Here is a 15,634-nt window from a genome sequence, read left to right on the forward strand (position 1 = left end):
GCCATAGCCCAGTGAGACACAGGTGCCAGCCCGCTTAGGTGAAAACAGAAAGTCTGAGCCTTTTGGGTAAGACACTGGGGTAAAAGTGTGTGTGTGTGTGTGTGTGTGTGTGTGTATGTGTGTGTGTGTGTGTGTGTGTGTGTGTGTGTGTGTGTGTGTGTGTGTGCGTGTGCGTGTGTATGGATATGGATGCAGTACCAGTCCAAAAATTGCACACACCTACTCATTCAAGGGTTTTTCTTTATTTTTACTATTTTCTACATTGTAGAATAATGCTGTGTCCAAACTTTTGACTGGTACTGTACGTGCGTCCAAGTTTGTGTGTGTGTGCATGTGTGTGTGTCCATACCAGTGATAAACTGCAGAATGTCTGAAATCAATGTATAATGGCGATCTACAGAAGATCTTAGATGTATCATATTCAGCAAATGTGAAGTGATAATCTGTATTTATATGGATCACACAAATGAAAAGCTGGGAAGACATCTGTGTGGTACTCCAGCAAGGCCAAATCATAGGCTTGATTAACAACCGGTGATTGAGATATAAGACAAAGAAAATGTAGGAGGTTTCTCTACATTGAGGCCGTTTGGTCTGAGAGTCATCTGTAATTTGGGTAGTTCGTTTACGGGAGGATTCAGTTAAAAACATGGAGAACTGTGATTATTCTCTAATACTTGGAAGTTGAACTCTTGTGGTCTTTCTTGTTTGCAAAGCAGAGGCTCAGCGTTGGGTTACTGTCAGCCTGCAACAGGTAGTGTGGCTGGGGTGAACTTTTCTGACAGGAGCAATAGAGCAAGACTTAACAATGAGCAACAGGCCCACATTCATGTGGGGTTATCGTTAGTGCGTTCACAGTGTGCTTCCTCTGAGTGATGTACATAGAACAACCACCACAACAGCTAAGGGTACTGAAATATCACATCATCATTCACAGCTATTTGGATGGTATTTCCTAATCTGGAGACAGGGAGGAGGGCTGGGGCTATTACACTGTCAAGATGCTGTCGTGATGTATAATGACACAAAACTTCACACATTCACTGTGTCACATTCATACAGTTTCTATAATAGGCTGAGACTAAGCCTGTCCTAATATGTACACTGTATGCTCAAGATGTGCGATCAATGTCATATGCACACAAATGGAACTGTACACATTTTTCTGCCTCAAAAGGATACTCAAACGAGTAGCTTTATATCTTTAATTATTAAAAATGGTCTATTGAAACAGAATAGATTATGACATTAATGTGTACAAACGAAAAAAAATGTTTCCCTATTGTCACTTGCGCTGGAAGAACCATTTAAAAAAATAAGCAATCAAGAAAATGAATAATGAAGAACATACTTCACAAAGACCAAGGAAAATTCAAGAACAGGTTTTTCTTTTCAAGACATCACATCAGAAATGGGTGACTCCATTTTGTGGATTTCATTTAGCACAAAAAGAGAGCTGAAATTCGTTTTCACAGTTTCTTCAAATCCTTCACGTAAAAGATATAGCTGGAACTTAACTATTCTCTTTAAATCTCCAGGCTTCCGCTTCAAATTGCATTTTTCTTGCAAAGGTTGTCAGTTAATATGAATTGAGGACATCACCTCTCTCCATGTTGGTGTGTTTTTCTTTAACTCATTGAGACACTGTTACCAGGGCAGTGTTTTGTTTGTCATGTGAATTCTCAATGTGAAATTTTTTACAGTCTAGAGATTTTGTCAGCTTGACTGGCCATCAGTAACTTCGATAACTCAGATTCACGCAATTGCAAGACCTCCAGAACGTCACAAAAGTAACTTTTTGCCTTCTACAAAGAAGGTTCCGCATGAACCGCCTTCTGAGAGCTCTAAGAAAGAACATAATAAATATGCAAGCCTTCAACAACATAACACAAATGTCAAAAATCGAATATACATACTTTGTGCTGTCAGGTTACTGAAAACGTTTTTGCTCATGGAGGCAAATAATTCAATGTTTTTTTTTTTACAGAGTGGCTGCGGATCCGACTTTTACTGGATTTTTTCTTCCTGGGGGTTTAAGGTCCCACAACTTCTCTATTTACGCACAATCTCTGCAGTCTGCTTTGCTTCTAGAGAACAGGCTACTCTGGCGAACGGTGCTCGTTTAATAAAGTTAAATCAAAGCTGAATCAATGTCCGCAAGATCACATAATGATAGTATTGTATATAACAGAATGGTTGCATTTTTCTCTAATGAACAGCGTGCGCCTCTAGGCAAAATATGTGCTTTATTTGAAACAAAACACAGATATGCTACAGTTTTAACTCCATCTGTTCTAAAATTCACTCACTGTACATAATTCGAAACAACACTGTACATAACTAAGAAGATCTAAATGCATATTCCCATGAAACTGATTGAGATCAAATGACTGGCATGCAGATGCTGCATGGACGTTTCACCGGTAAAATTTGAACAATTATCATTCACGACTGACTCATCAAGGGAGGATGACCACAAAAATGTGTGCGTAAATTAGAGATCAAGAAAAACATGCACAGAACATGATACAGATCTTTCCTGGGGATCCAGCGGGGCGGGGCAGGGCGGGGCAGGGCGGGGCGGGGGCGGTTACCTACGGATCCGCAGCCTCAGCCTTTTTTTATCATACCTGAAAACATCAATTTTGTTGCAGCAAATAATCGCTCATCATCAATGTCATGAAAACTTGTGTGGAAAACAGTATGACAACATCATGCTTATGGAGTCAATGGAGTCAACCTGAGAACCAAAGAGTCATTTAAACGGACTAAGGCATGGATGATACCAAAGCATGGAACCCAACGTGATGGCCAGGTATAGACCTACAGTACAGCTCACAATCAACTCACATACAGCAACTCATAGTTTTCTTCATTGTCATTGTCATCAATTTTGTCTGTAATAAAACATAAGAGGATTGGGGTGACCCACTAGTCCACATAGTATAGTGTCCATTTTAGGACACCTTCAGCCTCATATAGGCTCTTCAGTCTTAAGAGTTCTGATGGGACGGATCTGTAGTTTCTAGACAGACATCCATAGTAGAAAAAACAAAAGGCCCATTCGAGGTGTGTCTATGGCCTGAATCTAGGGGCTGGTCAAGGGGTGAGTTTGAATGGAGGTGTGGGTTGTAACGGGAGAGTACACTCTAAATAATGCTGGGTTAAAAACAACCCAATTTGGGTTATTTGGTAACCCAGCACTGGGTAAATATTTAACATATTTATTTTGACCCAGCCAGTTGGGTTGCGTGAATAACCAAACATGTTTGGTTGTTGGGATTACCCTAACATGGGTTAATTTTACCATAAATTTGGTTTTTATTCACTTTCATGCTGGGTTAACCCAGTAGCTGAGTCTTTTTTCTGGAGGTGGGGCTTATTAGGGGCGTGGCTTTCAGATAGTTATTTTTGGCCACCTATGAGAGTAACTTTATTACCTGTTCATCATGTTATGTTTGTACATTGCACATGTCTATTGACTATTTTTGCAAATTACATATTCTAAAATGTTATTTACATATTGTAACAAACTGGTAACTATCTTACCATTGGAATTTGCATAAGCTCTTAAGGAACTCATGCACTTTTGCAAGCCTCATTAAAGCTACAAAACTGTCCGTGTTCAACCTTAACATGTGATAACAGAACAGATGAACCAGAATGACATTTACTCTCATGGGTGCCCGAAAATAACTATATGAAAGCTACGCCTCCAGTCTTCTGATCTGACCCGCTGGGTCATATCTTAATAACCCAGCATCAACAACCCAATCTTGTTCTTTTCAAAGAAAACAACCAAACTATGTGACCCAATGCCTGCAACCCAGAGGTCGGGTCATCCAAACAACCCAGCATTTTATTTTGTGTATGGGCTGGGTTGTGTGCATTAGGGCAACAGAAATTGAAAATGACTGTTTCTTATTGGAGAAATCTGTCAAAATGTTCTTCCATTTGGTGACTAATGAACACAACCCAGGTGTCAAAAGGTCAAAAGGTCACGTAGTCCTCTAACATCTCTCATTACTCGAGTCCCTCTCTATGCTCCATGCCCAGATCTCTCCTTCCTCCCTCGCTCTCTTCCTCCTCCTCATCCTCCTCTTCCTCCTCCTCTTCCATCCCTTCCTCTTCTTCCTCCTCTTCCTCTTCCTCTGTGCCATCCATGGAGTCATCGGTTCCCCCGAGCATGGCTTGCTGCATGGACAGTGTGGCTGAGACAGAGGACAGGGGCTGGAGGCTGTCAAAGCCTAGGGGATCTGTATGAGAAGGAGGAGAAGCAGGCAACGCAGGGTTAACACACAATAACTGCCTTCGATTCTCTACCCTTCTCATCTAAGTGATGAGGTCATGTAATCCCCCTCATGGGTTTAAAAATAATGGACTGGTCTAATGTGGTGGAATCTATATAGCCCATGCCAATATTCACTGTATTTCGCTGATCCATTGCTATTGAGTGTGTATGTGCACACTAACTATGCCCATTGATGCAAAATGATTCCCTTGATAAAGTAGGTTGAAATAACGAGGAAACTATGTTGAAATTACAAGAGAACCCTGTTGACTCAACCAATCTTTGTCTAGAGTGTTGAAACAGACAAACAGACATGGACAGAACGTTTGAATGGTTTAGTGACGTACTGTCAGCGTTATTAGAGTGAGGTCCATGTGTCTGCAAGACTCCAGCCACAATGGAGTCCGGCCAGAAGCGCTGGGTTGGACGGTGTTGGGACTTCATCTTCTTAGCCTTGGGAGCTGGGTCTGGGTTACTGGCATCCAGCATGGGCTGGAGGATGCGCCTGCGAGCGTTGATAAACCTAGAGATTGTGTGTGAGAGAGAGAGAGAGAGAGAAAAAGAGAGAGGGACAGAGAGGGAGATGGAGAGGGGAGGGAGAGGGAAGGAAAATAGACAAATGAAAAGACAAAGAGACAAGTGTAAGAGAAACAGAGACAGACATTTTTTCTCTGTAAGCGTTTTGTACTCTATGATACTGAGAGCATTTTTACACCAGTAGATGGCGCCAATATGTTGTGAATCACCATTAGGTGGTAGAGCAAAGGACTGAAGTTTGAACTCATCATCATTCACTATTAATTTCATCCATACTTTTAGCCAGTTGATTTTCATGTCATATTGCATTGGCAGTAGTAGTATTACAATCTTACCAGTTGTTGACCTGTAATAAGGTGAGATTGGTTTGTCCTGCAATCTGTCTTTTCTCGTCCTCTGTTGGGTAGGGATGCTACAAAAGGGAAATATATAAGATATTTAGAGTGCCATCAGTAAAGTTGAATCAACTTCAATTAGAATTGTTGTGAATGAATAGTTCAAACCCTCCACTCACACCTCTCATCCCTAACCCTTACCATCTTCACGCTGACTTCTCAGTCTAACCTGTTTACCTATTTTCACACCTTCAAAAATCCTCATAGCCTATCAGACTGGGTGGAACTACCATCTTGCTTATACCTACTCAATTCATTCAGATCCCTAGTGCCTATTGGTGTAGAAGCTATAGGGGCTGTTTCTAGAAGGGCCCTCAGTCATACACAGCTATAATCCTAACATTTTCAGCTCTAAATCCTTCACCCCGCTTTTCCTCCATAGCTCGACTCTTCTCAATATCTTCCTCCATAGCTTAACCCATGGACTACAGATGAATATTGGCTCTGTTACCAGCTTCAGCACATCAGAAAAAAATGTGATGGTTCTGCACTCAAAAATATGTTGCAAAAAATTAATTTACTTTTCCATCAAATGTTATGCCTATCTGGATACAACAGTTTTACGCGCCAAAAACAAACTTTTTGAGAGTGTGATGGCCTTCTTTTGATTAACTCCAACACATTAACATTGATATGAACACTGAAATGTTGCTAGCTCACCATGAGGTGCTGGAAGAGCCAGGAACGCATGATGTTGGTGGCGTGCTTGGGCAGGACCCCTCTCTTGTTTTTGTGCTTCTTGTCATCACTGTCCAAGAGTGAAGCCAAGTCCAGGTTTACCTTGGATGGAAGGGAGGGATGGAGAGAGGGATGGGGTGTTATTGTTGCCATGGTAACAAAGGGAGAGTGCCAATTACTCGTCTCTTTGGCAAATGCAGAACCGCCCTCTTCACCATTGCCATAGCAACCCAATTTGAGTAATGATACTTAAAATAAAAGGCGAGGAAGGAATGTCGATTCGCAACACCCTTGACTCAGAGAAATCTGCGAGGCCGGTCTGATCTAAAAAAGAGAGCTCAGATGAGAAATCTGCCTCAAAAACCTGGCAACGTGTGGTGGGAAAACAAGAGAGTACAAGTAGAACGCTTGTAATTAAAACTTTGGCTTTGATAAGAGTTTTGTGCCAACTCAGTGGGTGGTTGAGAAAATCATGAAAAAGCATTTCTTCAATAAATCGCTGATTTCTGTTTTACAGTATAGATGGGTGGGGAGAACTCAATGGTAATTACCTGTTCCAGTGTCCTAGTTTAAACAGCAATGTGTTAGAGGCTTTCGTTTGCATGTCCCCACTGATATAGAAGCATTGTGTGTGTGTGTGTGTGTGTGTGTGTGTGTGTGTGTGTGTGTGTGTGTGTGTGTGTGTGTGTGTGTGTGTGTGTGTGTGTGTGTGTGTGTGTGTGTGTGTGTGTGTGTGTGTGTGTGTGTGTGTGTAAGAAAACACATCTATGCACGCACACGCACACACACCAAGGCATCTACAGTGGCATGAGATCACTATGCATGAAATCTCAAAATGTCCATCTCTGGTCCACACACAAAACAAATAGTTTCTGTGTCATTGGCGCAAACAGTATCAAAGTGGAGATCCTTCATTCATATTTAACAACCCATTTGAAATGACTAAACATACAAAAAATATGAACATTTTATCTGGACCATGAAAACATTGGCAGGACAAAATGCAAAAATAAATAAACAAATACATAAATGTTCTCAGCTAAAAATGCATGTGATTAATTTCATGCAGACACTGGCATTGTAAAGTCATTAAAAAGAAACGGCTCCCGACTGATTCTGATATAAATATATAAAACACACAAAACAAGCCTCATTACAGTTGCAGCTGGGGTATGGAAATCCCTCCCCCATCCCCCTCGGCCCAGGGAATGCGTGTTCCGGGAAAGCGGGGTTGAATTAATTGGCGGCACCAAGCCGGGGTATCATAACCGGGAGTTTGCCGGTGGTGTAGCTACAGGGATGCACTTTATTCCCAGCCCACGTGTAGAGCGCTGCCTCGTCTGGGTCTTGGGTATTCACAGAGGCCGCCGCTGTCTGTCAAACACAGAATTTCCTGCCTGGCTGATACAGCCGCAGAGTACCACACTAAACAGTCTACTCCATAGCCGAGCATACGGGTCGTCTGACAGTCTGACTCAGATATGGACCTCCTGTGTGAGGTTCTTCAGAACATGGGGAATGCATGGGTTTAAAGGGACATGCGCTCGCCCACTCGGACATCTAGAGCTTTCTTTGCAGGTGTGTTAGACTTCAAATAAAAATAAACAAGTGCACAAGTGCACATTTCATCAAGGAGAACATTTTAGCACATAGGCTAAAGGATGAAACGTTACCATAAAAAACAAGTGATACTTCGCAAACACAGTGTGCCGAATTTCTTAGGTTTACCAATGACACGTTAGCTATTATGCTATTACTCTAATATTCATATTTCATGCTAGTACTGTCGTCACATGTTCATAACAGATAGGCCTGCCCTCTGGTGACAGCTAATGGCAAGAAAAAATGAATATACTGCATGACATTGAGAGTACCGTAATTTCTGGACTATAAGCCGCAACTTTTTTCCCACGTTTTGAACCTCGCGGCTTAAACAATGACGCGGCTAATATATGGATATTTCCCGCTTTCATTTTTTTGAAAGGCAATGACTTCAGTGGTTTCAGTGCACAGGAGGATAGTGACCAATGACTTTCTTGGTCGGCTACTGTTTACTGCAAATGTTTTCTTTTTTGTTACAAGCCGTGTTTCGTTAAAGCCTATTTATTTTTGTTACAAGCCGTGTTTCGTTAAAGCCTATTTATTTTTGTTACAAGCCGTGTTTCGTTAAAGCCTATTTATTTTTGATACAAGCCGTGTTTCGTTAAAGCCTGTGTAAAGTTAATTTGTTTCAATGTACTGGTAGGCACCTGCGGCTTATAGACATGTGCGGCTTATTTATGTTCAAAATAATATATTTTTTTAATTCAGTGGGTGCGGCTTATATTCAGGTGCGCTCAATAGTCCGGAAATTACGGTATTTGGAGTTTGTCAGTCATTATCTTAAACAGGATATATTTGATTCTTATGACAGTGATACGATATGATAAAGACTATCTCAAATAAAGTGTTATCAATTAACTAAATATATTTTACTACTGTTCCTCTAACTGGGTCAAGAGCTTCAAGTTCCTCGGTGTCCACATTACTAAGGAATTAACATGGTCCAAGCACACACCAACACAGTGGTGAAGAAGGCACGACAACGCCTCTTCCCCCTCAGGAGGCTGAAAAGATTTGACATGGGCCCACAGATCCTCAAAAAGATCTACAGCTGCACCATTGAGAGCATCTTGACAGGCTGCATCACCGCTTGGTATGGCAATTGCTTGGCATCCGACTGCAAGGCGCTGCAGTGGGTAGTATGTATGGCTCAGTACATCACTGGGACAGAGCTCCCTGCCATCCAGGACTTCTATACCAGGCAGTGTCAGAGGAAGGCCCTACAAATTGTTAAAGACTCCATCCACGCAAGTCATAGACTGTTGTCTCTACTACCACATGGCAAGTGGTATCGATGCACCAAGTCTGGAACCAACAGGACCCTGAACAGCTTCTACCTCCGAACCCATAACCCTGCTAAATACAGTGCATTCGGAAAGTATTCAAACCCCTTGACTTTTTCCACATTTTGTTACGCTTCAGCCTTATTTTAAAATGGATTAAATTGTTTTGTTCCCCCTCATCAAACTACACACAATACCCCATAATGACAAAGGAAAAACAGATGTATTTTTCTTCACAAATGTATTAAAAATACAAAACTTAAATATCACATTTTCATAAGTATTCAGACCCTTTACTCAGTACTTTGTTGAAGCACCTTTGGCAGCAATTACAGACTCAAGTCTTCATGGGTATGACGCTACAAGCTTAGCAGGCTTGTATTTGGGGAGTTTCTCCCATTCTTCTCTGCTGATCCTCTCAAGCTCTGTCAGGTTGGATGGGGGGTCTTGCTGCACAGCTATTTTCAGGTCTCTCCAGAGATATTTGATCGGGTTCAAGTCTGGGCTCTGGCTGGGTCACTCCTCTGTTGTCTTGGCTGTGTACTTAGGGTTGATGTCTTGTTGGAAGGTACCAACAAATGGTTCACCTTCCAACAGGACAATGACCCTAAGCACAGCCAAGACAACACAGGAGTGCCTTCGGGAAATGTCTCTGAATGTCCTTGAGTGGCCCAGCCAGAGCCTGGACTTGAACCCGATCAAACATCTCTGGAGAGAACTGAAAATAGCTATGCAGCAACTTATGTACATGTGATATGTATACTTATGTAAATGTGATATTTCCGTTTTTATTTGTAATAAATGTGCAAACATTTCTAAAAACCTTTGTCATTATGGGGTATTGTGTATAGATTGATGAGGGGAAAAACCTATTTAATCCATGTAATATTAAGGATGTAATGTAACAAAATGTGGAAAAAGTAAAAGGGTCTGAATACCTTCCGAATGCACTGTATGTACATATCTACCTCAATTACCTCGTAACCCTGTACATCGACTCGGCACTGGTACTCTATGTATATAGCCAAGTTATCATTACTCATTGTGTATTTATTCCTCGTGTTACTATCTTTCTATTATTAAAAAAAATGTCTCTCTGCAAAAAAGTTGATTTGACATGATTTTAATTGGTTTCTCACAAGCATTGAAATAAGTGTACCTATAACAACAATACGTTTTGGTGAGAAGAATGGTTTTGAATCTTGAATAAAGGGAACAGCAGGGATTCCAGGGACAAGATGGATTGTGGGGACAGCAGGGATTGTGGGGACAAGATCGATTGTGGGTACAGCAGGGATTGTGGGGACAGCAGGGATTGTGGGGACAAGATGGATTGTGGGTACAGCAGGGATTGTGGGGACAGCAGGGATTGTGGGGACAAGATGGATTGTGGGGACAGCAAGGATAGTGGGGACAGCAGGGATTGTGGGGCGACTGGATTGTGGGGACAGCAAGGATAGTGGGGACAGCAGGGATTGTGGGGCGACTGGATTGCGGGGACAGCAGAGAGGGATATGCTAGGAGAGCAGCTGGTGAACTCACCTGTGAATTCTGGATCTGGATGGTCCCCTGGGAGAGTCCCTGGGTTAACACCTGCCCTTGCGATGTCACCATGGCAACCGGCTGATACAAGGTTCCACCTGAGGGGATAATTTGCGGTTATGAAAGTCAAGTGGCTTCTTCTTCTGTGAAAAAGCAGTCGGCCTTGCGCAGTTTCAACTCGAGAGATATATTATCTCACCCTAAAACAACAATAACAACAACACGTAAACACGGACGCCGCGAATAAAGCACGAAACAAAAGGTGTATTCTTTCACCTCGGGGTCCTTGAGGAAGGAGTTGTTGTTTTGCTACTAATTACCACTAATTTAGATTCTCTGATTATGGGTGTTAAATTTGAGTTAATTTGAGTGTTGTGATCAAAGAGAAAGCTGGAATGAGATTGATTATTCTAGGTTGGAAGGGATTTCTGGAGGGTAGGGGTAACATTCCGCCGTACATAATAACAAGAAACCCATTGTCACACTCTTGAGTAATATAGAACACCTTCATTAACACAAAATGTTTATTCTTAATTATATGTCAACAGCCTCTGTTTTACATAGGATATGCTCTAACCTACCAGCACGCTGTTGCTGAAAGAAGCATTGATAAATACTTAGTGCATAACATGTATTGTGGCTAAACCTTCTCTCACCCTGTTGTTGTTTTAGATAATTCTGTTGTAAGTCCATTTTGTGCATGCAAGGTAGAACACTCTGTACAATTTGTACATAAACTGCAACTGTTCCTGCCTATGTATCTAAAATGTATAGGCAAAAGGGACAGTTGTTATAAAGTACAATGTAAAGATGTAATATTAGCAGGTTAGTGTTTTTCGTCATGAATCTTGTTATTGAGGCAGCTCTGCAGAGTGGTCACTAGCTGGCACAGCCACAAAGTCATAAAATCTGACTTTAAACCTAACATTAGCCTTAACTCTAACCTTAACCATACTGTTAACCCTAATGCCTAACGCTAACATTAAATTATGACCAAAAAGCTCATTTTTGTTTTCAATACATTTTACAAAATAGACAATTTTGACTTTCCCGTCTAGCTGAAATCTCTCAGTTCTGCTTCCAGGACAAGACTCATCCCAATAAATGATAACAAGCATAATATTAGGGAAGGTGAGGTACCCATACAACTGGCTTGTGGAAGGTGGAAAGGCTTCTCACCTGACACCACCTGGGAGTTGATGGTAGTCATGGCAATGTTGCCCTGTTGCAGGGTCCCGGTGGGCACCATGATTCCCGAGGAGTTGACGGAGCTGGAGACTGATGTCATGGACGGAGAGGACGTCTGGAGGAGGTCCTGGTGAGGTCAGAGGTCATAAGAAGAGAGGGAACCAGTGAGGGGTCTGAGAAGGGCAGTTGAGGACTTACTGAATGTTGCAGATAGAAATGCCATGAATAGAGCTGACATGACTCATTATTGCAACATGTAGGAGAGAAATGTCTGTTCTTCAAAATGTATTTGCATCAAAACATTCCACAATGTTGTACACAACTGAATATGACTCAGACGTTTGGACACAAGTATAATGGCCTTTCAGAAAAACAAAACAAACTTGGCAGTAAAGTCAGCAGATAAAATCATGTTTGAATGTAATTGTTCTAACTAATTGCAAAGTTTTATAAAGGATGTCCATTCCAAAAACCACCTGGCATCCAGGGTGTATAAATCCTTAAATGAAAATACAAGGGGACTACACCTTCCGTTAAGGAAAAAGATTTGAAGATGATTATACAAGAAATGTAATGGAACAAGGTGCAGATAGTTTTTTAAATGTACAGTCTTAAACACAAATGGTTCAGTATAATATAATGAATAGAACTTATTGGACTCCCTCTAAAATGTACAAGGCAAAAATGACAATCGACAGCAAATATTGGAGATTTAAATCAGATGATCATGTGCTTGTACATACAGTATGTTGGTCAAGTGTCCTAATAATAAATAAAAGCATTGCAAGTTAGAATTTTGTAAAGTTAGTGTGGGAGAAGTGGAAAAACTATTGTTGTCGATCAATAATGACAAACCTCCTGGCATTGGCAACTTAGATGGAAAGCTACTGAGAATGGTAGCTGACTCTATATCCACTCGTATCTGTCATACGTTTAATCTGATTGTAGAGGAAAGTGTTTGTCCTCAGATCTGGAGGGAAGCCAAAGTAATTCCGCTACTCAAAAGTGGTAAAGCAGACCTATCAGCTTGCTGCCAGCTCTTAGCAAACTGTTGGGAAAAATGTGGTTTGACCAAATACAATGCTATTTCTCTGTAAACAAATTAACAACAGACCTTTACATTTTTTTTATTTAACTAGGCAAGTCAGTTAAGAACATATTCTTATTTACAATGATGGCCTAGGAACAGTGGTTAACTGCCTTGTTCAGGGACAGAACGACAGATTTGTACCTTGTCAGCTCAGGGATTTGATCTAGAAACCTTTCGGTTACTGGCCCAATGCTCTAACCACTACCTGCCACCCCAGATATCCTAGTGAGCACTCAACATGATAAGAAGATTGTGGGAGCTGTACGGTTAGATTTCAGTGCAGCCTTTGATATTATTGACTATAACCTGTTGTTGAAAACGTATGTGTTATGGCTTTTCAATCGCTGCCATATCGTGGATTCAAAGCTATCTATGTAATGGAATCGTCTCTAATGTCAAACTTGTAAAGTGTAGTGTACCACAGGGAAGCTCTTAAAGCCCTCTACACTTTTCTATTTTTACCAATGACCTGCCACTGGCATTAAACAAAGCCTGTGTCCATGTATGCTGATGATTCAACCATATACGCATCAGCAACCACAGCTAATGAAGTCATTGAAACCCTTAACAAAGAGTTGCAGTCAGTTTTGGAATGGGTGGCCAGTAATAAACTGCTTCTGAACACACACGTTTTAGACCTCAGCTGAATCTGGTAATGAATTGTGTGGCTGTTGAACAAGTTGAGGAGACTAAATTGCTTGGATTTTACCTTAGATTGTAAACTGTTATGGACAAAACATATATATTCAATGGTTGTAAGATGGGGAAAGGTCTGTACATAATAAAGAGATGCTCTGCTTTTTTGAAACCACACTCAACAAAGCAAATCCTGTCCTGTTTTGTCTTATCTTGATATTGTCTACTCATAGGGATGTAAAGAAAGAACTAGTGAAGCTGCAGCTGGCCCAGAACAGAGCAGAACGTCTTGCCTTTCATTGAAATCAGAAGGCTAATATCAATAGTATGCATGTCAGTCTCTCTAGGCTAAGAGTTGAGGTAAGACTGACTGCATCACTTCTTGTTTTATAAGAAACATTGTGCTGGAAATTCAATTTTTTTTGCATAGTCAGCTTACACACAGCACTGACACACTTACCCCACCAAACATGCCACCAGGGGTCTTTTCACAGTCCCCAGGTCCAAAACAAATTCAAGGAAACGTACAGTATTATACATGCCCTTCGATCTCATATTTATTTTATTGTATTTATTTATTTCACCTTTATTTAACCAGGTAGGCAAGTTGAGAACAACTCGCACTCATATAGTGCAAGTGAACAGCAAACCTGGTTTCAAAAAACAAATAAAGCAACACCTCACTGCACAACGCCTCTCCCCCATCTGACCTACTTGTTGTTTGTATGTACCGATATTTAACTGATAGATGCACACACACGCACAGTACATGTTCATGTTTTTAAATGTACACTATCGTTCAAAAGTTTGGGGTCACTTAGAAATGTCCTTTTTTTTGAAAGAAAAGCTACATTTTTTGTCCATTAAAATAACATCAAATTGATCAGAAATACAGTGTAGACATTGTTAATGTTGTAAATGACTATTGTAGCTGGAAACGGCTGATTTTTTATGGAATATCTACATAGGCGTACAGAGGCCCATTATCAGCAACCATCACTCCTGTGTTCCTATGGCACATTGTGTTAGCTAGTCCAAGTGTATAATTTTAAGAGGCTATTTGATCATTAGAAAACTATTTTGCAATTAAGTTAGCACCGCTGAAAACTGTAGTTCTGATTAAAGAAGCAATGAAACTGGCCTTTTTAAACTAGTTGAGTATCTGGAGCATCAACATTTGTGGGTTCGATTACAGGCTCAAAATGGCCAGAAACAAAGAACTTTCTTCTGAAACTCGTCAGTCTATTCTTGTTCTGAGAAATGAAGGCTATTCCTTGCAAGAAATTGCCAAGAAACTGAAGATCTCGTACAACGCTGTGTACTACTCCCTTCACAGAACAGCGCAAACTGGCTCTAACCAGAATAGAAAGAGGAGTGGGAGGCCCCGGTGCATATCTGAGCAAGAGGACAAGTACATTAGAGTGTCTAGTTTGAGAAACAAGTCCTCAACTGGCAGCTTCATTAAATAGTACCTGCATAACACCAGTCTCAACATCAACAGTGAAGAGGCGACTCCGGGATATTGGCCTTCTAGGCAGAGTTGCAAAGAAAAAAACATATCTCAGACTGGCAAATAAAAAGAAAAGATTAAGATGGGCAAAAGAACACAGACAATGGACAGAGGAACTCTGCCTAGAAGGCCAGCATCCCGGAGTCGCCTCTTCACTGTTGACGTTGAGACTGGTGTTTTGCGGATACTATTTAATGAAGCTGCCAGTTGACGACTTGTGAGGCATCTGTTTTATATTTTTGTTCAGTATAAATTGTAAAGCATTTTGTCTGTAATATCTTTTTTGTTATGTGTCGGAACGCAGTAAGACTACCTGTCACCATTGGCATTGGCTAATTGGGCTCCTAATAAATCAAATCAAACCCTATTGGAAAATAATATTCTCTCAATTTCAAGGAGCAATAAAAATGTAATACACACAAATGCAGCCTTTATCTTGCTGGGAATTAACCTCCCGGAGAATACACCAAATGCTTCCATGCACAGGACACTAACTCTCATTGCTAAAAGGGATTGGAAAGAGGAGCAGCCGCCCTCGTTTGCAGAATGGCTCCAACTATCTCTGTCAAATTTGAGATAACTATTGCAAATATAAATGGAGATTCAAAAGAAAAAGTTATGGGTCATGCTTGAAGTTACTTCCTTAGAGTGAACGAAAACAGGGGGAAATGTATGTAATTTATATTAACATAAAAAATTAAAAGACGAAACAGATGAAACAGTTGGCTCTTTCTAAGTGCATACCAGAGACATTCTGTTTAGAGTGCATATGTGTATGCGTGTACCAGCGTGCATATCCCATGTCATTTCAAAGTCCAGTTTTGATTTAATTTTGGTTGACTTGTCAACTAACGTTAAACGTGAAATGAGCAACAAAAATTC

General features: G+C 40.9%; 1 protein-coding gene across 1 annotated transcript in view; it reads right to left on the reverse strand.

Annotated features, from left to right (window-relative positions):
• Positions 1 to 1,166: 1,166 nt before the first annotated feature.
• Positions 1,167 to 15,634, reverse strand: part of pknox2 (pbx/knotted 1 homeobox 2) — a 114,254-nt gene continuing 99,786 nt past the window's right edge. The window contains exons 7-12 of the mRNA XM_029700132.1: positions 11,508 to 11,643; positions 10,329 to 10,426; positions 5,884 to 6,003; positions 5,164 to 5,240; positions 4,639 to 4,814; positions 1,167 to 4,256 (exon numbers count right to left, since the gene is read on the reverse strand). Coding sequence (XP_029555992.1) covers positions 4,024 to 4,256; positions 4,639 to 4,814; positions 5,164 to 5,240; positions 5,884 to 6,003; positions 10,329 to 10,426; positions 11,508 to 11,643 — 840 coding nt within the window. The 3' untranslated portion in view covers positions 1,167 to 4,023. The remainder of the gene's footprint in view (positions 4,257 to 4,638; positions 4,815 to 5,163; positions 5,241 to 5,883; positions 6,004 to 10,328; positions 10,427 to 11,507; positions 11,644 to 15,634) is intronic.

The sequence above is a fragment of the Salmo trutta genome, chromosome 19 (genome assembly GCF_901001165.1).
Source record: "Salmo trutta chromosome 19, fSalTru1.1, whole genome shotgun sequence".
Taxonomy (NCBI): domain Eukaryota; kingdom Metazoa; phylum Chordata; class Actinopteri; order Salmoniformes; family Salmonidae; genus Salmo; species Salmo trutta.